The following is a 25,195-nucleotide window of genomic DNA, read 5'->3' on the forward strand; positions in this document are numbered from 1 at the left end:
GTGGCATCCCAAATATGGTGACAAACGTTTACATTCAAAAATGTGTCACAGGGCTGGCAGTATAGGTCAGTGGTGTGACACTTCCCTAACCAGGGGCAAGATTCTAACATGGTACTCAAATTCTAACACAGAAAACAAAGAAAAAAGAAAAAGTCTTGTTTGCAAATTCTAATACTGAAAGAAAAACATAGTCTTGTTTGCCTTTTAACTTGTTTTAGTTACATTTCTCTAAAAGTGATCTAATCACCTACATTTTATTTGTAGACGATCTGATTGAGCTTAATGTGAAATTTGTTTCAGAGCTTTATCTTCATCTAATTATACAAGCCAATAGCCATTTTTATTGCCCAGTTTAGAGTTTTATTCAAAGAGCAAATATTTGACAATGCATAGAATTGAATCTGTTGATAAGCCACTTGCTGGGCCAGCACCAGAGAGAAAAGATTCTACCCACTAAAAGCTTGGGTCAGCTCTGCTGTCAGTGGGGAAGACACGGTGGACAGAGTGCAGGTTCAGCACCACGGACAGTTCTCTGCTCTTTTGGGAGTCTGCACAGTAGTTAAGCCAAACGTCCGAGGTAGGTGACCCAGATCAAAGGACAGGGGTCCAGCAATCTTTGACATTAGAGACCAGACAGTCTGGAATCCCTCACAAGACTGTTAGCACTGTGGTCACTGAAGCCGGTATGTCTGGCAGGTGAAGCGCAGCTGTCCACTGAGCATTCCAGTTCAGGCTGACGGCTGACTGTACCTGGACTATGCTCCTTGATTGTGCAAAGTCCCTTTTGAGGTAGGTGTTGCCCCTCTGTAGTCTGCGGCCTGTGCTAGACTTTGGAAGCTGTAACATGCAGTCCAAGCATGCTTCAGTCCATTCCTGGTAGGTCTGATGTTTTGTCTTCATTGGCTTTATTTTATTCCTCTTCATATTGAGGTTGGATGTGCATTTTGAAATTATCATCTTACATATGTGGAAATATATAGCATAACTCTTTGGAGATGACCAAGAAAAAAAAATCACTTTTAAAGCAGACCATGGCAGTCACTAGTCTGATATCCCACCAAGTAGAGTGTGACATTACAGGCACTGGAAATACAATGGGTAATTTGGTCATCAGAGATTAATAGCATTTTCCAAGGGATACTTTTTAATAACTGGCTTGTTTCAGCTTTAAGAATTGTAAAGTAAGTAGGTGTCACAATGAAACTGGAATGTTAATGCCACACTTTGTTTTAGCTATCTATCACATGAAAGTACCAGCTAGCTACTGGCTGGATGATTTTAATTCATTCTTTCAGATGGTCAAAACGATTCTCTAATGCACTCCTTGGAACAGATCCCAAAGACGAGCTTAGAATGAAAAATACTTGGTAAACCACTCCTGATGCGGAGAGCCTTGCTTCTGTGGGGCCTCTTTGGCTTGTCCTGGTTCTCCATCTTGTGCCCTAATCAAAGAAAAAATGTACATGGTTTTGAAACTTTTTCAATTAAAAAAAAACAACAATACCCTGCCATCATTCCTGGAGAAGCTAAGTACTTGCTATCCCCTCAGAAAATGCTAGGCCATGACCTACGTCAGCAGCTGGAAATGTGTTGTGAAGGATGATGGGAGGGAGGGTCTAGTTCTTGTTTTAACCACTAACTGCTCTCCAGTCTTTCACTGATGACCTGATGGCCGTGGCACTAACGAGATGCATTTTGTCGCATTCTATATCTTACTTTAGGCACACATCAGACAATAAAACAAATTTTAAAAACTTAAAATAGTTAATCAAAATAGTGTTCCACCATGAACCTTCTATATATTACTTGTGAGCATATTAATGAAGCTATGAAATTTGCCTAATAAAAAGAAGAAAGAGTAGGCAACGAACTGTCACCTGGCTAAATAGTCTTTGTTTGTGAAATTTCATATAAAATAGCAGCCTGCCAGGCCTGAGGACCTGAGTTTGATTCCTGGAACCGACAAGGTGAACGGAGAGAACAGACTCTCAAAAGTTGTCCTCTGACATTGTGCATGGCAGATGCCATCTCCCCCATTAATAACATACAGTATTTTAAGGGTCACTTTGTAGCTGTGACTGTTCTAGAACTTACTACATGGACTGTGCTGACCTAGAACTCACGTAGATTCACTTGCCTCTGCTTCCAGAGCTGAGATTAAAGGTGTGCACACTTGACCCATAAATACTGGGGGGAAAAAAAAACCCAACAAAATAGTTTAAAGCAGGTGCCTACCAATGAGAGTCAGGAGCTGGCAAACTGGTATGCTCTGCTCTAGACCTTTCTCAGGCAGGACCCAATGGGGCTATACTCATTCAGGGGTGGCAAGTTAGTCCTCGCTCCACAGTCAGGTCTCTGCCTCCCCTCCAGTCTAAAGAGCCATGGTCAGGCTGGCATGCAGAGAGCTTCTGCAGCCAGAGCATTTTAGACCAGGCCCTTTCTAAACGCAAACCCTCAAGCTCAGAATTTAAAGCACACCCTTTGAATGGAGGGCTTGATGAGAAGGGAAACAGTAAGCAAGGTGAGCCCGCAGGCCTCAGGAAGAGGGAAACCGAGGAAGGTGTGTCAGCCACGCCCACACCCAGAGACTCTAACAGCCTCAAGAATATTGTCCACACTGAAAAGTAGCCTTAGCTAAAGCCACAGAGGCTGAAAATAGTTTATGGATTAATTCCTTTAGTGACACCTGTCTTATCAGGCAGCTGCTGTATTAGGGAGCCATAGAGGTCGCCTGTCCCAAGGCCACACAGCCAAGAAAAAAAAAATGGATTTTGAACACAGATCTTAAGTGATTCCATAACAATTAGGCCTTCTAAAATCTGGTACCAAAACCCAAATAACAGCAGTTTCTATCATTAGTGTTTCCATTTGGCTAGAGTGTCATTGTCCAAGGCTGGGCTTCTACTCCATAGACCAGACGCCAGATACTTAACAGGTACCCGAGAAGATACCAGTTTCTTTCCTGCCCTTGAAGAACAGGGTACATCTTCACCCTCTCCCTCACCTTGTGGCAGTTTTCCCATCAAGTAACTGGGTGGGTTTGTAACTGGTGGGTTGGCCACAGCTGGGGCTTGGGTCCAGGCTGGGTGACTTTGTTATGGGGGGGGCATTGATCCTGGAGCTCAAATCTCCGCTCAGAAAGTTCTTTGCATAGGAGGCAAGGTTTGGCACGCTGACCACACGGCTGGGCACTTCCTCCATCTTCTTTTTCTGTTTGTGTCAGAGAATGGCTGTTAATACCACCCAGGTGATGTGGGGTTTCCCTCTGTATGCTGTGAATACCATTGGTTAATAAAGAAACTGGCTTGGCCTATAGCAAAGTAGAACTTAGCTAGGCAGGGAAAACTAAACTGAATGCTGGGAGAAAGGAGGCAGAATCAAGGAGAAGCCATCATGGAGCCACCACCAGAGATAGACATGTTGAAACCTTGCTGGTAGGCCACAAGCCTCATGGTAAAATATAAAATAATGGAGATGGGTTAATTCTAGATATAAGAGCTAGCTAGCAATACACTTAATTAATTGGCCAAGCAGTGATTTAGTTAATACAGTTTCTGTGTGGTTATTTCGGGGCTGAGCAGCCCAGAATAAACAAGCGGCCTTACTACAACACCCAGGAAACAGCATTATTATAAAAGCAAATAGGCTTATCTGACTGGACGCCCACCAGCCCATCAGTATGCTGCAGCTACTTTGAGAAGAAAAGCCCGCACATTATGTGATGTGATAAAATTGCTTTACCTTCATGGAAGGGGTCAAGTATCCTGGGTGAGGATTGAACGAGAAGGACCGATTCCGATGGGACATTGCATTGGGGAAGGCTGCGTAGTGAAATCTTCTCTCTTCCTGGAAAATCAATGCAACCAGGTCTTAGAGAGCTTAGGCATGTGTCACTGGTTTTGTCCAGATGGTGGGAGGGCCCTGGAGAAGGACAGTGGGTGAGTGGCAATCGGCAGCCACTCACTGGAGCACCTTGGCGGTGGTACCTTCACCTCTGGGGCTTCATGGTTCCAGTGAAGAAAAGAACAAGCTGCCTTAGCGAGGAAAAAAAAATCTAACTCAACTGAGCATCTGAAAGTACAGTCTAGTCCAAACATGAAAGTAATTAAGCAAACATTCCAACCTTTCTCTCCCTTGCCTTTGCTTGAAGCAGATCCTCATGCACTCCGAGCTGACCTCAAACATACTGTACTATTTAGCCAAGGATGAACATGGCCTTGAACTTCTGATCTGTTTCTGACTCCTAAGAGCTGGGTTTCAGGCGTGTGCTACCGTACTTGATCTGTGTGGTGCCAAGGAATGAAGCATGACCTGTGGATGCCAGGAACTGAGCCTGGGTCCTCTGCAAGAGCAACAAGTGTTCTTAACCTGGGCGACTATTCTTTTAAGATAATCCTTAGTTGCTAAGAGCACTTACTGCTCTTCCAGAGGACCTGTGTTCAATTCCCAGTGCCTGTAATCAGGCAGTTCACAAATACCAGTAACTCCAGCTCCAGGGGATCTGACACCCTATTCTCTCCTCCAGGAGGACCTGTATACATGTGGTGTGCACACATATGCACCTAAATATAAATAAATAAATAAATGAATAAAAATAAATAAAAAGACTAATAACTATAGTACCTTCCTACACTTATCAAGTGGCAGTTATTCCTTATTAACATAATTCTAAGAGTCAAAGGCAGACCAAGGGGAGAGACGTCCCATCAGGTCTTGATGATTTTGGGACACAGCGTCAAAGGAGTTGGAAATAACTCTTCAAGGGGTCTTGCTACTAGAATGGGTGAGCTACTCGAAAGCAGGTGGTTGATAGATCAACAATGGTAAATTTGAATGATTCTATTACAGTCAAGGTAAGTAAATGGATTTTTATCAAAACTGTAGGTTAAAACACAGAATCAACATCAAACAAAGGCTGTTAAACTTGGGAATAGGATGGTTCTTTTCTTTGCCTCTCTCTCTCTCTCTCTCTCTCTCTCTCTCTCTTTTCTTTTTTATGAGTCTTCTTAGTAATAGGGGGAAATAATAAAGGATGGATAGGCAGCTACAGAAATGCCAGGTTCAAAGCTAACACCCTTAATGTGTCCACTGGGCAGAACCTCCCCTTCTCTGCTGGCCTGGGCCTCACCGTCAGCTGTCTGATGATGTCCTCTCTCTCCTTCAGGCGTGTCTGCAGGCGGCCTATGAGCTGCAGGTCCTCGGGCCGCGAGGTTCCTTTCCCTGGCTTCTCTCCAGAATCTTTAAGCCTGTTTGAAGTAGGTAGTCAGTCCTACAGAGGTTTCTCAATAGGGAAACGAGAGTGTGTGTAGAGCATGGCCACCCAGGACCTAAAGCTGCTCAAACTCCTGGAGACTGTGCTTAGCATGGCCACCTTGAGCTCCTAGAGACTGTGCTTAGCATGGCCACCTTGAGCTCCTAGAGACTGTGCTTAGCATGGCCACCCAGGACCTACTCCTGCTCTGGATCCCGTCAGTTTTCCCACGCCTTCAGAACTAAGGGGTGTGCACATAGCTTCTCCATGCAGCCAGGCTTCTGGGGGGAGGTATGGTTCTGGAACAAGAGCCTTGCTCTACCCTAGGCCTTCAGGGTCCTCCGATGCCCACGAGGCTCTTGCCCCATCTGCCGGGGACACAGAGCACAGCCTGAGTTGGCCCTGGAGTCAAGAAGCTCTTCAGGTGTAGCCATAGATGAAATAGGCCAGGATGGTGATGGGGAGAGACAGTACTGATGACCATTGATGACAGGTGAAGGTTTGAGAGTGAGAGAACCCCGCCCCCTGTCAATCCTTTATCTGCTGCTTTCTAGTCATTTGCCTCATCACTTATGCCATTTCTCCTGGGGCCAACAGTCTGTCTTCTTTTTAGGGGAGAAGAAGGTAGCTGTGTGGTTGAGACAGGGTCTGGCCTCACCACATAGAGCAGGCTAGCCTGGAACTCATGGAAATCCACCTGTCTCTGCCTCCACATGCAACTCTTCCCAGCAGTTTCTCCCTTTTTAAAGAGAGCATGCAACAGTGTTTGGTTGTGAAGAGCCAGTGAGGTAAAGACTGACTGGCACACGGGCACATGGCAAGTGCCCACTGGATGGGGCTTGCTTGATAAACCTCACCACAGCTTCTCTTTCAGAGCTGGGGGCTGAGCGTCATGAGCAGGCACTGAGCTATCTTCCCAATGCTTTTCTTATTTTACCTTTTTATTCTGAGATACGACCTCACTACACTGCCCTTGCTGGCTATGAACTTGTTTGACAGCCCTTGATGGCTTGCAATCCTCTTGTTCCAGCTCCCTCTAGAGGATTATGGGCCTGTGGTTCTGGGCAAGACACACTGCAACTGTTCTGGGTCAAGACTGGCTTCTCAGGGGCTGGAGAGATGGCTCAGCGGTTAAGCGCATTGTCTGCTCTTCCAAAGGTCCTGAGTTCAATTCCCAGCAACCACATGGTGGCTCACAACCATCTGTAATGAGGTCTGGTGCCCTCTTCTGGCCTGCAGGAACACACGCAGACAGAATATTGTATACATAAAAAATAAATATTAAAAAAAAGACTGAAGACTGGTTTCTCAGAACACAGGCTCTTACGTTCACTTCCTATTATATAACCACGGGAAAGAGGTTTTACCTGTCAGCTGATTCACTTCCTAACTGGTCTTCTTGCCAATCATCCCTTCTTTTAGTTTCTCTGTCACTCAGCAATTAGAAGGAAGCTTCTTCTGCCTCTCCCCCCCCCCCCCCCGGGTACTGTCACATGTGCAGCATGCAATTATACAAGCACACATACACATAAATAAAAACACATCTTTATAGATTAATGCAGCCCTCAACTCACAGAGAAGCTTCTATTTGCAGTAGGTGGCAGTTAACACAGAAGCAATGAACTCATCAAAGTGCAGAGAACAAGAGACTGCTATATCTTTGCTCTCCACAAACTGATGGCAAAGCCCCATTGCTGAAGACAATACCTACACAACTCCCTGACCATGGAGATTTTGAGCTGGTGCCTACACAGAGCCTTCACCCCTACATGCTGGTGTCTTTGGTGCAGGAAGGGACTCTGCACTCTACCGACAGAGAAGAATAAAGACCAACCCAGTCACAAACCCACTGATCTACAGTGGTGTCCTGTCTGCAAGATATGCTAGGGCAATGACAGCACAAAGCTTGTGGAAGCAGTCACCTATGATCTGATTTGACTTAAGGCCCACCCACTCCACAAGATGGAACCCATACCCACACTGCTGTGTGAACAAGAACCTGAGACTAGATTGCCCAAAAACTACTGTTCAGAAAAAGAAAAGCAAAATGTATCAATAAAATGACTCCTAATTGCATCCTACTATATGTATATACCAGTGTTTTGCTCAGCCATCATCAGAGAAGCCTCCTTCTATAGCCGATGGAAACAAGTATGGAGAGGCACAGCCAGGCATTATGTAGAGGGTGGGAGACTGTCAAACCCTCAGCCCTAAACAGGATGTCTCCATCAAATACCCTCCAGGGTTCAGGGGAACCTGCAGAGAAAAAGGCTCAAAGATTGTAAGAGCCAGAGGGGGTGGAGGACACCAGGAAGACAATGCCCTCTAAAGCAACGGATGATGCTCATCTGAACTCACAGAGACTGAGGAGCATGAACAAGGCCTGCACTCCTCTGCACCAGATGGTCCAGAGTGGAAAGGGAAAGTGGGCACATACTCCAATCCCTAACCCAGAAGCTATCTCAAATTGCTAACCACTTGCAAATGAAAACTTAGTTTTCTCCAAGGGAGTCACACAGGGGAAACAAGTGAGATTTAAGGACAGGCTGCCTGTTCAGCAGTAGACACCAATAGAAGACAAACTGACAGCTCTTTGGAGGTGCCCTGTCTCATGATGTCATATCAGAATGTTCGCTTTTTTCCTACCTTACTTTTAATTTGTATTTTATTTATGTATAAAAGCCTCTCTCTTTACCATACAGGCTTCCAGTCTAGTGTTTTTATGTTTCCCGAGTGTACAAACGCGTGGGTCTCGGTGTCTATAACTGTTTCTCGTGCCTTTTTAAAAGGCTCTTTTCCTTCTGTTTGTTTTGCCCTATTTCCGTGTGTTAGGCTTCATCTTACCTTATTATACTACATTATATATATTTTTATCCCTTAGAAGTCTAAGTTCTCTGATGGGAGACAGGTGGGGGATGGATCAGGATTAGAGAGGATGTGAGGGGGAACTAGGAGGAGCAGCGGGAGGGGGAAACTGTAATAATGTATATTATGCAAGAAAAAATCCAATTAAAGGAGAGAGGGAGCAAGAGAGAGACAGGTTGCTACACCCTCTCCTCAGGAATCATTGTAGAAGAGGGGCAGAAAGACTGTAAGTGCCAGAAGCCGTGAGTGACTACAGGAAAGCTGGTTAGGACACAGCCAGGCAATGCCACATATAAACTCACAGTGGTGGTGACAGCTTGCATGAGATCTATACAAGCTCAAGACAGACAAAATCCCAGCATGGAGACGGGAGGTGGACACCACGCCCCACACCTAGCTGAGGCACTATTTGCAAATGATAGCTGTGGGATAGGGAGTCATTTTCCTTTATGAGTACAGCCCCTGGTAGGTCGGTTGCCCATGCTCCTCCAGTGGATGGCCACATACTCAAGAATATGTGGGTAGTACAAATTATACATGATGGGAATGAATATGATCCAAACACATTTATGTAATTTTCAAATAAATAGTAAAATGAGAAAAGTAAAATAAAATGAGGGACGGCCAACCATCCTCATTTGCCTGAAAATGAAGAGCTTCTAGAACCCAGGGAATGTCTACGTTTTAAAACCATGGCAGTCTAGGGAGACTAGGATGAGTTGGTTTCTTCCCCAAATGGTAACCTGCTACTCTGTCTCCACCTGGGCCCAAGACTTTGCTCACTCGGCTTCCAGAGCTGCCAGCCTGGCCTGGAGCCGGGCCTGAACACCACTGAAATCTGCCACCATGGCCTGCATCTCCTTCCGGTGTTCTTGACGGAGTGCTTCCACCTCCATGGCTCTCTGGGCTTTCTGGTCCTCCTCCAGCAACCTGTGAAGGATGGGGGCACAGTCAGGGTCCCCCAGGCTCTGAGCCTGAGTCCTTGGACTCAGGGGCTGATTTCTCTGTTTGGTGGCCTAGTTTAAAAGGCCCCGAACTAAGTGATATCCAGTCACCTTATGAGAAGGATACCTTTCCGCTCTAGCATCAGCAAAGGAGAACCCTCATCAAAGGAGTTGCCTTCCTTGGAAGAAGGAAAAGAGACCTGGAGGGAGCCCCAGAAAACACTCCTTTCCCCCGTACCACCTTCTCGAGGCAGAGGCAGCATTCTCTCAGCTGGGCCTAGAACTCTGAAACCCAGGAGCACCCTATCCAGGGTTTCCAGAAAGGTAGGGAATAGTAATAGTTAGGACCAGGCGGCTTAAGTCCTTGTTTGTTGCTATTATTTTTAACTGTGTGACCTTGGGCCCAGTGCCCTCTTCTGTTAGATGGAAGCGATGTGGTACTTACCGTACAGGGTCGTTGCAAAGAGGAACTGAACTAATGCATATCCGGAGTAGCACATGGCACAAAGCCCCTTCCAACCATTAGCTGTTCTGGCTCTTAACCTGGAGGAGGATCCTAATGACCACAGCCAAGGCCCAGGGAGTCTCCCACTCTCAGGAGGGACATGCACATTTTAATGCTTTTTTTTCCAAGCTGAGGGATCATTGCTTTCTTCACTTGAAGAAAGACTTGCCTAGGGTTATGAGGTACATCTCTAGATCTATGGTGCTCCATCTCAATCAGATGGGCTCCTGGCTCTTCTTAGATGAACGCGCATCTCAGGTTCACCTGGGAGGGAAGCCCCACGACCTCAGTTAGAGGGAGGGTGAGTTACTTCACAATCAGGTGGGTGCACAGGGTGGGGAGGGTCCCGTGAATAACTCCTTTCACTGTGGTCAGCTCCCCTTGCCAACCGTGGGCACTAGGACTACCTAAGCTCTCTTCAGCATCCAAGGTTTGAGGCCCTTCCTCAGCTTTTCTGTAACTGGGGTGGGACTCAGAGCAGCTTTGTAAACATGGTTCTCTCTTGTGTAGGCATCTCTGCCTGGGACACCAGTACCCAGGGTCATCCCACTAAGGGACACCCTCACATTGCTTGTTTTGTATTGATTGAGACAGGGTCTTACTCTGGAGTCCACACTGCCTGGAGCTCATTATGTAGCCCAGGCTGGCCCCAAACTCTTGGCAGTTCTGCCTCAGCCTCCCAAGTGCTGAGTATACAGGCATGTGCCATGTCCTGCTTTCTTTGGCTGGTCTTACTTAGATGCTTCTGCCTGGCGGAGGCCAGCTCCTCTATTCTGGAAACCCCCTCACCTTTGGCTGTTACAGCAGCAAGAGAGAGGGGCACAGTCTCAGAGTGGTGCCACAATTTCACCTGCCAACTCCAGCATCTCCTGGGGCAATTTTCAGAAATGCAGATGTTAACTAATTCTAATTCAGAGGCTAATTTTCAGGCTCCATCTCAGCTCCGTTGAATCTGATATGGGAATGAGTTCAGTGTTCAGTGAAGTGTGTTTGTGTTTGTGTGTATGTGTGTGTGTGTGTGTGTGTGTTAAAGTGCAGGTTCTTCTCCATTGTAGGAAAGTGTTCTACCACTATCTGTATTCCCAGATCACAGGTTTAAGCTCGGTTTTATGAATTTTAATAACCGCCCCCCCCCCCCCCGGCTTTTAAGTCAGTGCGATGTGCCTAATCTTGTTCTAAATACTTGGCATGGAATCCTTTCTGGGGAGTCAGGGTAGAATCGGAAAGGTCTCACTATGCTGGCATTGAACTCGAGATTCCTCTACCTCAGCCTCCTAAGTGCTAGGATTAGAGGCATTGCCATTACACTCGGCATCTCTTTTCTTTCTCTTAATTTTCTCCACCACTTGTGTGCTGGGCTTTGCCATGCTTGATGCCCTGGGCAACTGAGGCCTGGGAAAATTAAAAAAAAAACTTGGTTGGGGTCATACACAAGAGAAAAAGTCACAATTGTTGACCAAGGTGCAAACCCCAACTTTCCTACACACCTGTGGTGTGCAGTAGAGCAAGCTATATGAACCACTGAGCCATCTCCCCTTTCTCTATAAAGAAGTGCTTTACGCCAGGTGGTGGTGGCGCACGCCTTTAATCCCAGCACTCGGGAAGCAGAGGCAGGCGGATCTCTGTGAGTTCGAGGCCAGCCTGCAAGAACTAGTTTCAGGATAGGAGCCAAAGCTACAGAGAAACCCTGTCTCAAAAAAAGCAAAACAAAACAAATAAATAAAACAAAACCCAAGGATGCACGGCACTGTTTGAACTATTCCATTTCATTGTCTCTTTTTGGTCTGATTCTATGTGTACTGTTTCTGACCTCAGAGGCTCTAAGCAATGCCCGAGGGAAGAGGGAAAAGAGAGAGGAGAGAGGAATGTGGGGGAAGAAAAAGAATGGTAGCTGGGTTGCAGGCTCACCGGTGCTGCTCGCGCAGCTGCAGCGCCTCCTGCAGGTGCTGGTCCACTTCTGCGCGCAGGCGTAGTACAGTGTCTTGGAGCTGAGCGTTCTCCTCCAGGAGCCCTTTCTCTGCAGCGCAGGGCACAGAACCAGGAGGCCCTGTAACACCTACATCCTGAGGAGAAAGCAGCAGATAGAGACTTTTCGAAAAATTATTTTCCCTCCCAGGAGGCACCAAGGCCAGCTCAGGACTTGGAGGCGCTCTTGACAAAGCTGTATCAGGTTCCTGATGAAGGGCTCCCATGCAGTCTCTTGTTTGGGGTGTTGGCCAAATCTGGCCCTCTGAGAGTTTAATAAGAGATCAGATAATCCACATATTGCAACTATTTTAAGCTGCCATGCCTCCCTTACCACTTCCCTGCGGTCACTGTCCTAATAGTCACGCGATTCTAGGGTCAGTTGTGCTGGACCAACATTCAGTTTTCCTCTGTGTGTGGAAGGTCTGGGTGAACAGAGACCCTAGTGTGGAGCTGTCTCCACCTCAAGCAGGGGGAGTCTCACAAGGAGGCAGAGGCAGGGTGCCGGGTGCCGGTGCCAAGAGACCAAAAGAGAACAGGGCTGTAGATGCAGTTTGTAGCTAGTGGCGGCGGAGGTTTTTCCTTGATGCATTGCGGCATCTAGAGCTTATTCCACTAACCGCCACAAAGTTATGCTGTGTGTTACCCCAATAACTGAAGCTTGGGGCTCAAACTGTTGCAAGATGATACCAGCTGGAGTAAGAATTAGGGGTGTGCCCGGAAGGGGTTGCTGGGCAAAGCCTGAACAGGAAAATGAAAATTTGTTGCCTTGGGTTCTGAGAACGAGATTAGTGCTGTCTAAATAAGGAGTTTGTCTGGAGATTGTTCTGAGATATTTCCCCCACAGATTGGAAGAGTGACCCAGACCAGCTATCTGGAGGGCTAAGAGGTAGAAACGGATATCGGAACAATAAGTAACCTGCAACTGCTTTAGATCTGCTTTCTGCTTTTTAAAATTGGGAGGCTGCAGGCTGCCAAGTGTTTCCAGGGGTGAGGAATGGGAAAGGGGTCTTGTCATTCCCAGCAGGGAAGAGATCTAGCTCCCAGAGTCCACCCATACGGGACTGTTCTTGGTGAGCTTAATGCTGTCTTAGAAGGACTATGGTGTGGGCAAGGGCAAGGCACTGACCTCTGCAGTGAAGGTGTGGTTTGTGCCCGGGGCCCTTTGCTCATTCGGTAGCACCTCCAGGGCCTTCTGCTGCCCAGAGGCAGATAGCTGCTCTGCCAGCTCCTGCCTCAGGGACTCTAGAAGGAAGAACAGAGAGGTCATTCCTAAACTTATTCCCAAACCACAGAAGCAACAGTATGGCATAAGGGGCATTTGATGGGTCCTGCACCACCCTGTATGGTGTGTATAATCCCTCCACTCTGCCATCCCAGCTCCATTTTATTATTAGCGACAGAAAGGGTAAGCAGCCCTGAGCTACACAGCTGTCACGTGGTGGAGCAGCTGTAAGCGTTTCAAGTGTTTCTCCTTTGTTCTGAATCACCTGTCTGGCTACTTCTTGCTGGTTTGGAGGAGGAATAGGTTAAGGTGCGTTGGCCTCAGTCTACATCAGAGCCTGGAGCAAAACTGGGCCTGGGCACCAAGTCAGAAAATCAAAGGAAGAACAAGGGTCTCAAGTCAAGAATCTTGATATTTATGTCCGTTTTTTTCTCTCTTTTTAATTTTTTTTTTAAAAAAACAAACTATTCACAAGTTCTCCTAGTCATGGGCATAGAATTTTGGCTGGCTCATGGGGAAAGAAGATTGTTATCCAGCAGGATTCAGACTAAAGCCAGTATCAGCCAGGAGAATCTGACTCACAAAAGTCACCACAGCCCCGTGAGGTGAACACTATCATTGCCCTCACCGGACAGATGTGGACTTCCCAGGCCACACAGCTAGTGAGTGTAGGAATTAAGTTTGAAACCTAGACAGTCTAATCCCACAGATCTTAACTGCCTCTTGCTGACTTCTGGAACACTGAGAGTGGCTTTTAATATTGTAATGTAACAGAGATAAATTTCATGCTAGGGATAGCATGAGGCAAGCAGAAGAAAGTCAGGTGGAGCCCCCCAATTTTCAGATACCACTGGAATGGAAGTCCACAGAATTGAGGCAATCCAATGAAACCTGTGTGAAGGCATATCTGAGTTCTACTGAGTAGTAACTATAGTATCTACTACGTTTACTGGACTCATGTTGTATGTTAGACATGTTATATTTAACATCCCATTTTATGATGTAGGAACAGTTACAGCTCCATTTTTATAGGAAAATTCAGCCTAGAACCCCCACCCCTGCTGTGGAATAATCATTCTGTGCACTATGACTATGTATTATTTTCATTGGATAATAAAAAGCTGTCAAGGGAAGGAAGGAAGTTAGGTAGGAAAGCCAAACTAGGTATAAAGGGAAGAAGGGGGGGGGGGGGAGTCAGAGAGAAACCAGCCAGCTGCAGAGAGAGCAGGACATGATGGAGGACAGGTAAAATCATGAGCCATGTGGCGAAATGTAGATCAATAGAAATGGATTAAGCTGTAAGAGCTAGCTAGCAATGAGTCTGAGTTGTCAGCATTTATAAGCCATATAAGCCTCAGTGTGGTAATTTGGAAGCAGCTGCTAGGATGGGAAAACCCCACCTACACACCCCTGCTTCCCAGGTCTAATAATTAGTTGGGAATGGAGCTGGGATTGTTGCTGTGGCCTGGGTGCCCTGCTTGCCACTGGTTTCCATGTGTGGAGCACCCAGGTGACTGGGCTCTTCCAGATGGGCAGTGGGATATTTACCAAGCAGCAGAGGCTGCTGGACTTGTGTCTGCTCATGTTCCTCTTGCAGCTCTTGTCTGGCTTCCTCCTCAAGGGCCTGGAGCTCCAGTAGGTGTGCCTGGTGTTGGCTCTGAACGCTGTGACCGGAGGCCTTCAGGAGCTCCGCTGTGGCCTGTGGGCAGAAGCAGAAGCAATGAGACATGAAACAGGACCTCTTGTGGCTCTCTAGACTGTCGTGCGCTAATGGCCTAACCACACCATTACAGGCTTTGTAATGTCTTTTAGCTAGCAGATAAAGTTACGGGTTTCATAATGGTGGTTTGTTCATTACACTTTGCTATTTTTTCTTTTAATTTCTTGTCCTCTTATGAGCCGGGATCCCAGGTAGCTCACCCTGGTCTAGAACTCACTTTGTAGCTGAGATGACCCTGAATCACTAATCTTCCTGCCTTTACCTCCCAGACGGATTATAGGCATGCACCATCACACACAATTACCCTAATTGTGTGTAAAGTACATAAACATCTCCTGGTGCATTTTGCTCTGTTTTTCCCTCTCTGCTGTTTTCCTCGCTCACACATGCTTCTGCTGGCCCCTGTCCTCCAAATAAGTTGTTCCCTTTTCAGATTTCACGCCACACGCTCTCCATTACCCCGTCTTATCTCCACTTTCTCCTCCCTCTAGACTGTTTCTTCCCTTCTTTCTACTTCCATGTCCTACACTGTATATCTGATGGAGAGCAGAAGGGATGGATGGGGCACTTTCATACTCTGTGTTATGATGACACATTTGTGTTTGATGGAACGGAAGCATGGATATACGTGCTATTAACAGCTTAGCATATACACACTGTTAAAAGTTGGCTTGTTATGAGTTGCTCCTCACCAGCTCAGAGGTAAGGTCGGTACTAGGAAAAACTAACTAAACCCAGCATCTCAGGAAGTACTTGAGCCCAGACATCCACAGAATGAGGGGAGATTTTCAGGAACAACAACAGCACAAGCACAGAGACACCACAGCTCTCAGACATGTGGCTCGTCATCTGACTGGACAGGCAAGACTGAGCTCTGGAACGACTGACTGTTTCCTGCCGCTGCCTCCTCCTCCCATGGGATCTGCTGGCTGGAGATGAGACATAAGGGAGTTTGTAGGATGTTAGCCTGCTGCCTTCCTTGATGACTGGCTTTCTGAAGAAAGCGAGAATGACCGATTCAAATTCAATTCTATCTGTGGTTACTGGCTTTTTGTAAGCGGTAACAGGAACACCAGCACTCTGGCAACTCTACAAGCACAACATCTGGACTCCCCCTGACATGTCATTGGGCTAACAAGAAATCACAACTGCTGCTGGATTGGGGCTTTGGGTTCGGTTCCAGGATGAGAAACTCCAGAGCGGTAGCCAAGTACTTTTACCTGGGGACTTTCCCCTCCTCTGTTCCTGGCACCCTCTGGAGCTCTTGCCTAACAAATTGAATTGGTGTATGTGCTGGCCTCAGTTTTAGTTCGTTCTGCCCTGCTCTGTTTTCCTTCCTGATTTCATGCCTCTGATTGCAAAGTATCTTTCTGTCCCGTTCCATCTGGTTTATTTCAGAGCTCTGACTGTTAGAATGGGTAGCAAAGCCTCTGTTTCTGGCAACAGTTCCTTGGGGGTGCGTTCTCATAAGATGCTCTATGTTTATTCATCTGTGGCAAGAGGGTTGCTGTTTTTGATCTCCCAAAGTTCAGAAAGAAGTATGTGTCTTTTGTATCTCAAATTACAATTGTGGGGTTAATCTGTATATTTTATCTTCTGCCTTTGTCTTGCTCACACAAGATAACTCTCCAAGGACACTGGAAGCTGTAATCAAGGACAGCTCTTGATGGAAAGTAACATCCTGCACAGACAAAGAAAAGAAGTGCTTAAAGGAAATCATTTTACAAATCCATGACGCCATGCTGTCTGCTTAGGACTTAAAATAAAAAGGAACCTTATAGTTGAACAATGTGTGGTGTTCTTAATTTGTTACATTGTACCAAAAATGTAATTTGGATTAAACGTTCTTTTAATAAATTGGTAAATAAAGCCTGGTGTGGTGGCATGTCTTTAATCTCTGCACACCAGAGCAAGAGGCAGGTGGGTCTCTGAGTTCCAGGATAGCCAGGGCTACATAGGGAAATCCTGTCACCAAAAAACAAAATAAAATAAAAATAAGTTGATAAATATGTTTTGTCTCATAATATTAAGTAAGGAGATTAAGTAAAAAAGTAATTAGTAAGAATGAGATAAAGAAATTTAAGAGAAACAGTAAACATCAGGATATATTTTGATAATAAAAGTTAAAAAGACAATTTTCTTGAAAAAAATTCTTTTATATGGCAGAATAAGGGTTTATCCTAAGAGAAAAAAACAGAATATTTCCAAAATGGAAAAAGAAAGAGAAGACAAAACAAGAATGCTTAAGTATATCATGGAAGGTTCTAGTAAGTCATATAAGGTTTGATATATGTATGATGATTACAGGTTATTAAAATTAAGGACATAATAAATATATATAAAAATAAAATCCAATCCTCGCTTTAAACAATGGTATTTTCTTAAGACACAGGTCTGTTTTTAATAACATTCATAAAAACTGGCTTACGGAACAGATTTCGAGGCTCTGGAGATGGCTTTGTGACTAAGAGCACTGTCTTCTCTGCCAGAAGACTCAAGTTCAATTCCCAGCACCCAGTTCGCATGACTGTCTGTAATTCCAGTTCCAGAGTATCCCATGTTCTCTTCTGCCCATCATGGCCATAGGCACACGCATGGAATTCACACAGACCTTTGTGGTTGCTGTCATCCTTGGGTGCAGTGGATGGCTGACATTGTGCAGTGGACAACATTGAATAAATGGGACCTACTAAAACTGAGAAGCTTCTGTAAAGCAAAGGACACTCTCACTAAGACACAAAGGCAACCCACTGACTGGGAGAATATCTTCACCAACCCCGCAACAGACAAAGGTCTGATCTCCAAAATATATAGAGAACTCAGGAAACTAGACTTTAAAATGCTAATTAACCCAATTAAAAAATGGGGCACTGAATTGAACAGAGAATTCTCAGCAGAGGAAGTTCAAATGGCCAAAAGACACTTAAGGTCATGCTCAACCTCCTTAGCGATCAGGGAAATGCAAATCAAAACAACTTTGAGATATCATCTTACACCTGTCAGAATGGCTAAAATAAAAAACTCCAATGATAGCCTTTGCTGGAGAGGCTGTGGAGGAAGGGGTACCCTCATCCATTGCTGGTGGGAATGCAATCTTGTGCAACCACTTTGGAAATCGGTGTTTCGGTTTCTCAGGAAATTCGGGATCAACCTACCCCTGGACCCAGCAATACCACATGTTTCTTGCTTGATATTTTTTATGCTGGTTGTAATTCTAATTTTTATACATGATATTTGTTCTTACTGTATATAATTTTGTATTAGGCTTAGAACTCTCTTATTTAAACAAAAGGGGGATGTGCTATAGGAAATTCTTTAAGTTACCCACCCATTTGGGCATGGTCTCTTATACTATAAATGCTAACATAAAGCATGTGTCCCCTCTCTCTTCTGGCTGCTGGATTCGGTTGTTGTTCCTCATTTGTGCTGAGGACTGTGATCTGTGAGTCTACCTCTAAATAAATAACCCTTTATTATACTCAACTCTGAGCTAGTGTGGGATTTCTTTTTAGTGTCCACCTTCCCTGGCACATTGCTTCAGAGCCCGCTACAGCTGGGAGACCTGCTGAGACAGACATCCAGCCTCAGGTCAGGTCCATCCGAGGCCTAAGACTATTGTCCTTAAAGGCAGCTTTTCCAAGGCCACCTCATCCTTGCTGAACATTTTTGGAACAGCTGAGGGTCTAGGGAGACTGTAAGGCTTCAGACACTTTGGCAGTAAGTGCTTCAGAAGACCCCTCAGGCAGAACCCTGAGTGATGGGAAAGAGGGGATTGTGGCTGAAACATGAACCTTCCCAGAGAAATCGAAACCTTGCAGGGATCCACAGGGCAGCCTCTCACACCTCAGATCTTACTCCTTACTAAGCAACTCTTAGAGTTTCTTCCTGAAACTCTTCTAATGTACTGTGTTTAGCATTTAGAACCTCTTCTGTAATGTAGAAAATACAGTTGTCTCTCTGTAGCTGCAGAGGAACAGGGTAGTGTCTGTCTGTCTCTCTCTGTGTCACACACACACACACACACACACACACACACACACTTTTGTATATTAAAGCCTTCCTGCATTACTTATAATACAAATGCTATATTTACAGTCATCAAGCTGCTTTGTTTAGGAAAATTATGACAATAAAAAGGTATGCACACATTCAGAACAGATGCTCTTTCCACCAAATATATTCAACCTGAAGTTGGCTGAATCTACAGAAACAGAAACCCAGCACACAGACTGTTTACTGTCTGCTCAGCCTTTGATGTATATGTATGTACCCCCTATGTACAAAATACAAGGACTTTTGTCTGATTTCTTCATTGATGGATCCCTGTGGCTCGGCATGGGTGCTCATGAGCAGTGGAAGTTGTTTTTTTTTTTTTTCTTTCAAACCACCACAAACCCATACTTGGTGACTGAGTAATTCTGCAGTGAGGAATGCACACATCTCATTGATGTGCTGATTTTCCATTCTTTGGAATCTCGCTCAATAATGAGGTTTCTGGATCATATAGTCATTCTATTTAAAATTTTTGGGGGGCTGGAGAGATAGCTCAGCAGTCAAGAGCACTGGTTGCCCTCCAGACACTCAGGTTTGATTCCCAGCACCCAAATGATTGTGCACAGCCATCTATACTTCCAGTCCCAGAGGATCTGACACCCTCTTCAGACTTCTTTGGGTACTGCACACACAGTGCACAGAGGAAATTCATGCAGGCAAAAATGCTCATACACATAAAACAAATATTAAATTTTTTTTAAAGATTTTATCATTTTTAAATTTATTTTTATTTTATGTGTATGGTCAATTCCCCTGCATGTATGTGTGTGCACCATATATGTAGTGTCTGAGGAGTCCAGAAGAAGGCACTGGAACCCCTAGAACTGGAGTTAGAACTGTTAGTCATATTGGTTGCTGTGAATCAAACCAGTGTCTTCTGGAATAATAACCAAGATTCTTAACTGCTGAGCCATCTTGCAGTCCTCTATTTAAAAAGATTTATTTATTTTTATTTATGTGCATGTTTAACACTGGAAGTTTCTAATGAATAAGCAAAACCAAGAAGTCTGCTTTGCCCTGGACCTATAACACCCTCCCCAGATGGAAACTGGCCCCGTGTGCTTTCCAAGGCTGCCTGTAGGAGGAGGCACAGTTGTACTCTGGGCTGGGTGCGGCATATCCTATCCACAGCTGTCCTACCTGGGTTTGTAGTTTGACATTTTGGCTTTGCCAGTCCTCTGGTTGATGTCCAATCTCCACTGCCTTCTCCTTCAGCACAGAGCCCTGGGGAGGTTGTAGATCACTTCCTTCCTTGAGGGGCTCTCCAATCCTTTTGAAGAGATGAACGATATAATGATTAGATGCTGTAGGTGTTTCAACTGCTCCTATAAGGGAGGAGGGAGCTCCTAGAGGAGTAAAAAGCAACCTAATTTAAGTTCTAAGTTTTGCTGTACAAGTTTCTATAGGAACTACCTGATCTTAGTGAATGCTTGACAAATAAGAGACTGTGAGCTTTGAGTACTTCTGAGGGAGCTGAAAAGCTCCAAAAAATAGGTCTCTATATCTAAGTTTCATCATTTTTCCTATACATGGAAAAAAGAAAAAACAAACCTTTTTTTGTCCAGCTTTTCACACTTCCCAAGCATACTTATAATTTTTACTGGCTATCCTAGGTGATAAAAACTGGGAGGAGATAATTATTAGGCTTCTCCCTATTGAAAAGCTGGGCAAAAGCTCAAATAGAGAAGAAGCATCTTAGAAAAGATTCTGGCAAATGTCTTTCAGGGAGATACTTTCCCACTCTGAACTCTGGAGCTTGCTGAGAAATGAAGATGCTTAAATTGGGATGCTAAGTGTTTGCCGTGTTGAACAACGTGAAGGGATGTCACACGGAGGCCTTCAATTTCTCCTGGCAAGAACATTAGACCAGGGGACCAGAGGTCAGGGGTAAAAGCCCCTGTGGAGAAAGGCATGAGGCCAGGGCTTCTGCTTTGCAGAGAAAAGAAGGTCCAGACACACAGGCATAAGATATGTATGTACTGGGCTGGAAAGGTGGCTCAGTGATTAGGAGCACCTGCTATTCTTGCAGAGGACCTGGTTTTAGTTTCCAGCACCCACATGGTGGTTCACAAATATCTAAACTCCAGTTTTATGAGGTCTGACATCCTACACTGGCCTCTACTGGTATGCATACATGCATGAGGGCAAATATTCCATACATATAAAATAAAAAATTATTTTTATTTTTAAAAGATATGCATGTATAAAAATACAGTAATTAAACCCATCATACTGTCATGTAACCATGACAACAATATGCCCTAATTAGGGGATTACCTCTTCAGCCTGGGTCTCATTCATGAAGAGGCATAAATAAGAAACTAGTAAGGTAGAGCACTAACACTCCATCCTCAGCTAGGGGCCAAAGGTATATGAACCCATCAAAGCATGGCCAAGCCAAGCACAAAGGTAGCTCACCATGAGGCAAACACCACCTATCTGGAGGATGGCTGATAAAGTAGCAGCAGGCATACAGGTGGAATACATGGGGGTTTCCTCTGGCAACAGAGTTCCCCTTTCTTCCCTGACAACAGAAGAAAGTCTGTAACCCATCTAGGCTTGACTCTTGGGCAGAATTATTAATCTCTTTGAGCTTTGGGTTCTTTATAAAGTGTTCTCTATGTTGGCGTGAAAGTTAAATAAGGCAGTTTATGGAAAGCCATAGCAGTGTAGAAGAACGTGTAAGACATAACTGTTCTCTCTCTCTCTCTCTCTGAGCATCAGGTTAAGTCAGTCATAAGCACTCAAGGACAGAAGGGATGAACAAGCAAACCCTCCAGTCTGAGTCTTCACGCTTGGCACACACAGAAGGCTGCCCAGCTGCTCATACCTTTCTTCTTCTTCATCGCTGCTGCTTCCTTCTTCCGCTGTCGGCTGCTCCGGGCCCTCTTCTTTGGGCAGTGCCAGAGAAGGGTCCTGTGGCTTCGAGCGTGGATCCTGAGGCACAAACAATGGCTGGTGAGACTAACAGAAGTTCCTAGATTTCACCTGGCTTGTTACAACCAGAAATCAGGGGAGACAGGACCTACAGAGACCCGCTGGGCACCTCTCTGACAGATGTAAGGTTGGGATGATGAAGTACCTAGAACAAAGCCAGGGGTGTGATTAGTGTGGGTTCTGACACTTGTGTCCTTCCTGATTTGCAGTAGGCAAGGTAATTCACACAGTTGTAAAACAAATCCAAGAAAGAGTGTCTTGAATTCCCATCAGTGAATTCTGCAATGGGATATGCAATGGAGCCTTCCAACGCTAGACCTGAACCTTTTATCACCTTATAAGACAGTCCCAAGTGTGCCACACAGATGGTCCTTGCTGAGCTTGACCCAGGGAGGCAGAGGGAAAGTCAGAGGGCAGTTCTGGAAGTCAGTCAGTGGTCAGGAAAGATAACTGTAGTCATCATTATTGATATACTGGTACCCTAGACTGTAGCATGCTCCCTCTCACTATGCAAGTGAGGAAACATGGAACCTGACAAATGACGGATGGGAAGAATGTAGAATTGATTCCTAGCAGTGAGGCCTCGGAGTGTTTAACCAATTGCATTTGTTCATGCTATCCCTCTCTCCTTTTCATAGAAATGTAAGAGGGCAAAGATTCTTTTCCTTTCTCCATTTATCATGAAAACTGCTGCCCCTGAAAAGGCAGAAGGATAAGATAGGTAGGACCAGATTTATTCTCAACTTTCAGCAAATGGTGTTAAGTTGCAACCTGATTTTTTTTTTCCCACAAGCTAGTTGCATGGCCTTGAGTCAGGGTCCTCCTTTTTCGAACCTACTTCTTCTTATTATTTTTTAATGTAGACAAATGTGTTGGCTTGCACCTGTATTTTTCAAACTGTTCTTGAGATCCTAGATGTAAGGAGCTTGACAAGCAAGAAGCAGTGTGAGCTGGGAGGCTGGTCCCTGTACTCCCATGCCCAACCTGACCTGGAATGAAACGCCTTCTGAGTTTTCATGTACTATAACGTCTATTAAAGTTCACCATATAAGGTAATGTTCACTTTTATGAGTAAAAGACACTGTCAGTTCTCAAGGCTTAGCTAACTGGATCGCTCAGAAGACTTTGAGATAACCAACTGTATTGACTGATTTTCTGTAATCAACCACACGAGCTAGAATCATCAGAGAAGGAGCTTCAGTTGAGGAAATGCCTCCAGGAAATCCAGCTGTAAAGCAATTTTCTTAGTGATCATTGTGGGAGGGTCCAGCCCATGGTGGGTGGTGCTGTCCCTGTGCTTGTGGCCCTGAGTTCTATAAGAAAGCAGGGTAAACAACCCATGGGGAGCAAGTCAGTAAGCAGCATCCTCCATGGCCTCTGCATCACTCCTGCCTCCAGAACCCTGCCCTGTTTGAGTTGCTGTCCTGACTGCCTTCAGTGATGACCAGCATTATGGAAGTGCAAGCTGAATAAACCCTTTCCTCCCCAATTTGCTTTTTGGTCATGGCTTTTCATTGCAGTGAAAGACCCTACAGGCCCCCTTCTCAAAACCTGCAGCTAGCATGCTCCCGGGGGAACGTCCTGTTTGCTTTTAAAAAAATTCTCCGGATCAGCAGCCAGCCTGCTCCCGTAAGAACATCCCATGTGCCTGAGAGAGCAGGATATCTATGAGATAGAGATAGGAAGACTGCAAGGCAAGATGTCAATAAGATAGGATATCAACAAAGCAGGTAAGCTATAAGATAGGAACAGGATGACTGTTGCCAGGCATCCATGCTGAGAGAGGAAACCATTCATGCCCCCGCCTCATTCCGATAACCACGCTTTTGCTTCTGTAAACTTGCTTTTTGCTGACACCCATGCTGAGAGAGGAAACCATTCATGCCCCCGCCTCATTCCGGTTGACCGATAACCACGCTTTTGCTTCTGTAAGCTTGCTTTTGCTCTCCCCTATAAGAAGCCCGCCCTCCAGTTGGCAGGTGCACAAGTCTTCCGAGAGATCTTGCCGCCCGCAGGTACCTGTGTCTACTCAATAAACCTCTTGCGATTTGCATCCGTGCGGTCTCGGCCTGTTGGCGTGTTGGGGAGGTCTCCTCCCGAAAAAAGTCCTCGTCGAGGGTCTTTCAGCAGCAATAGAAACCCTAACTAAAACAACTCCCTCCCCACTTCATTCATGCAGGAGTTTGCATATTGACAGTCAAAACCCACGTGTGCCATTTGTTAGTGCAGGCCAGGGAACTGTAATTCTTTCCTGGGCTTTCTCTCTCCCACTTTGCAACTCCTGCCCTTTCCCAGGCTGTTAAGACCCCCTTTTCTGCCCCAAACTTGAGCCCTTGGACTTCGTTATTGTTTGTTGCCTTAGAGTCTCATCTAGTCCCAGTGTATTAAATGTCACATGGACATGGACACCGTAGAAAAGCAAAGAGTGTATCACTCCACTTATTTGGGAAATAAAACATGGTCAAGTTGGTAGACAGTGGAATAATGATTTCCTGGGGCTGTGGTGGTGAGATAAAAGTAGAGAACTCCATTCAGGATGACTGTCACCTGAAGATCTGTTTGCTATACCAGACAGTACCTATAGTCAGCCCTCTTGTACAGTGCATGACAAGTATTCTTACTATAAAAAACAGACCAACCTGAGAGATGAAGGTTGCTTAGTTTCCTCATTGAACACGGAAGTTAACTCAGTAGTTCTTCCTGTTTCTATTCATTGGTGTCCATTTTCCTGAACACTTTCCTTTTCCCCTAAGAGACAGAAGTTTCTGATGTTGGGTGTGGTTTGCCCCTAAGAGCTGCTATGTTGGGAGACTGTCCACAGTTAGAGGCATAGAAACTCATGGGACCTAGGGAGAAGTTCTAGGCCACTGAGATGCTCCTCTCAGAAGGGAATGTTGGTCTCATGAAGTGAGTTTTGGAAAGAGCACATTGTTACACAGGCCCAAACTGTGTTTCTCTCTCGAATCCTGCTTCATGGGGAAGTTCTTGTTTCTGCACGAACCTAGGCCCTCTGTCATAGACTCTTACCAGGGCTGGTCACACTCCAAAACTGGGGCCAGAAAAAACTCTTTACAAGGCCATAAGGACGCCTAAGATATTCATTGTAGTAACACAAGACTAGCAGAATTTTTCTCAAAGAAAGAAAAGACCATGCTTTCAACACCATTGTTTTTTAAACAAGACCCCAGAGTTCTTCTGAAACAAAGGTTTGCTTTAAGAGTTTCCTAATCTAGGGGCTGGAGAGATGGCTCAGTGGTTAAGAGTATTGCCTGCTTTTCCAAAGGTCCTGAGTTCAATTCCCAGCAACCACATGGTGGCTCACAACCATCTGTAATGAGATCTGGTGCCCTCTTCTGGCCTGCAGATACATACACAGACAGAATATTGTATACATAATAAATAAACAAGAATTTCCTAATCTAACCTTTTAATTTTGGGGACTAAAGAATGACACCCTCTCCTCCATTCAACCTTTGTGGGAACCCACAGAAGTGGATCTGCTCCACCTTGACTGAAGGTCAGAGAGTTCCGGCCTAGTCTTGCTCCTTCAAGGCTATTGACGAGAGGTTTGACTACAAGTGTGAGTACTAACAAAGATGTCTTGACCTAGGGTCTGGTTACTTGGTATTTTGGGTTTTAAGATAATAATTACTTGTTCCTTATAACACAAAGAAAAGGTCTTTTGTTTTCTTTCCCTCTTTTGGAGTGGAGTATTTAAAGACCATAAGAA

General features: G+C 45.3%; 1 protein-coding gene across 1 annotated transcript in view; it reads right to left on the bottom strand.

Annotated features, from left to right (window-relative positions):
• Nucleotides 1–352: 352 nt before the first annotated feature.
• Fam184b (family with sequence similarity 184 member B) overlaps nucleotides 353–25,195 on the bottom strand; it is a 78,744-nt gene continuing 53,901 nt past the window's right edge. Inside the window, exons 7-16 of the mRNA XM_041636282.1 lie at nucleotides 21,359–21,465; nucleotides 19,669–19,798; nucleotides 14,304–14,454; nucleotides 12,660–12,775; nucleotides 11,474–11,628; nucleotides 8,900–9,046; nucleotides 5,129–5,246; nucleotides 3,742–3,846; nucleotides 3,005–3,210; nucleotides 353–1,442 (exon numbers count right to left, since the gene is read on the bottom strand). Of these exons, the coding sequence (XP_041492216.1) occupies nucleotides 1,349–1,442; nucleotides 3,005–3,210; nucleotides 3,742–3,846; nucleotides 5,129–5,246; nucleotides 8,900–9,046; nucleotides 11,474–11,628; nucleotides 12,660–12,775; nucleotides 14,304–14,454; nucleotides 19,669–19,798; nucleotides 21,359–21,465 (1,329 nt within the window). The 3' untranslated portion in view covers nucleotides 353–1,348. The remainder of the gene's footprint in view (nucleotides 1,443–3,004; nucleotides 3,211–3,741; nucleotides 3,847–5,128; nucleotides 5,247–8,899; nucleotides 9,047–11,473; nucleotides 11,629–12,659; nucleotides 12,776–14,303; nucleotides 14,455–19,668; nucleotides 19,799–21,358; nucleotides 21,466–25,195) is intronic.

The sequence above is a fragment of the Microtus oregoni genome, unplaced genomic scaffold (genome assembly GCF_018167655.1).
Source record: "Microtus oregoni isolate MIOR12 unplaced genomic scaffold, Mior012 000049F_ref0000343, whole genome shotgun sequence".
NCBI lineage: Eukaryota > Metazoa > Chordata > Mammalia > Rodentia > Cricetidae > Microtus > Microtus oregoni.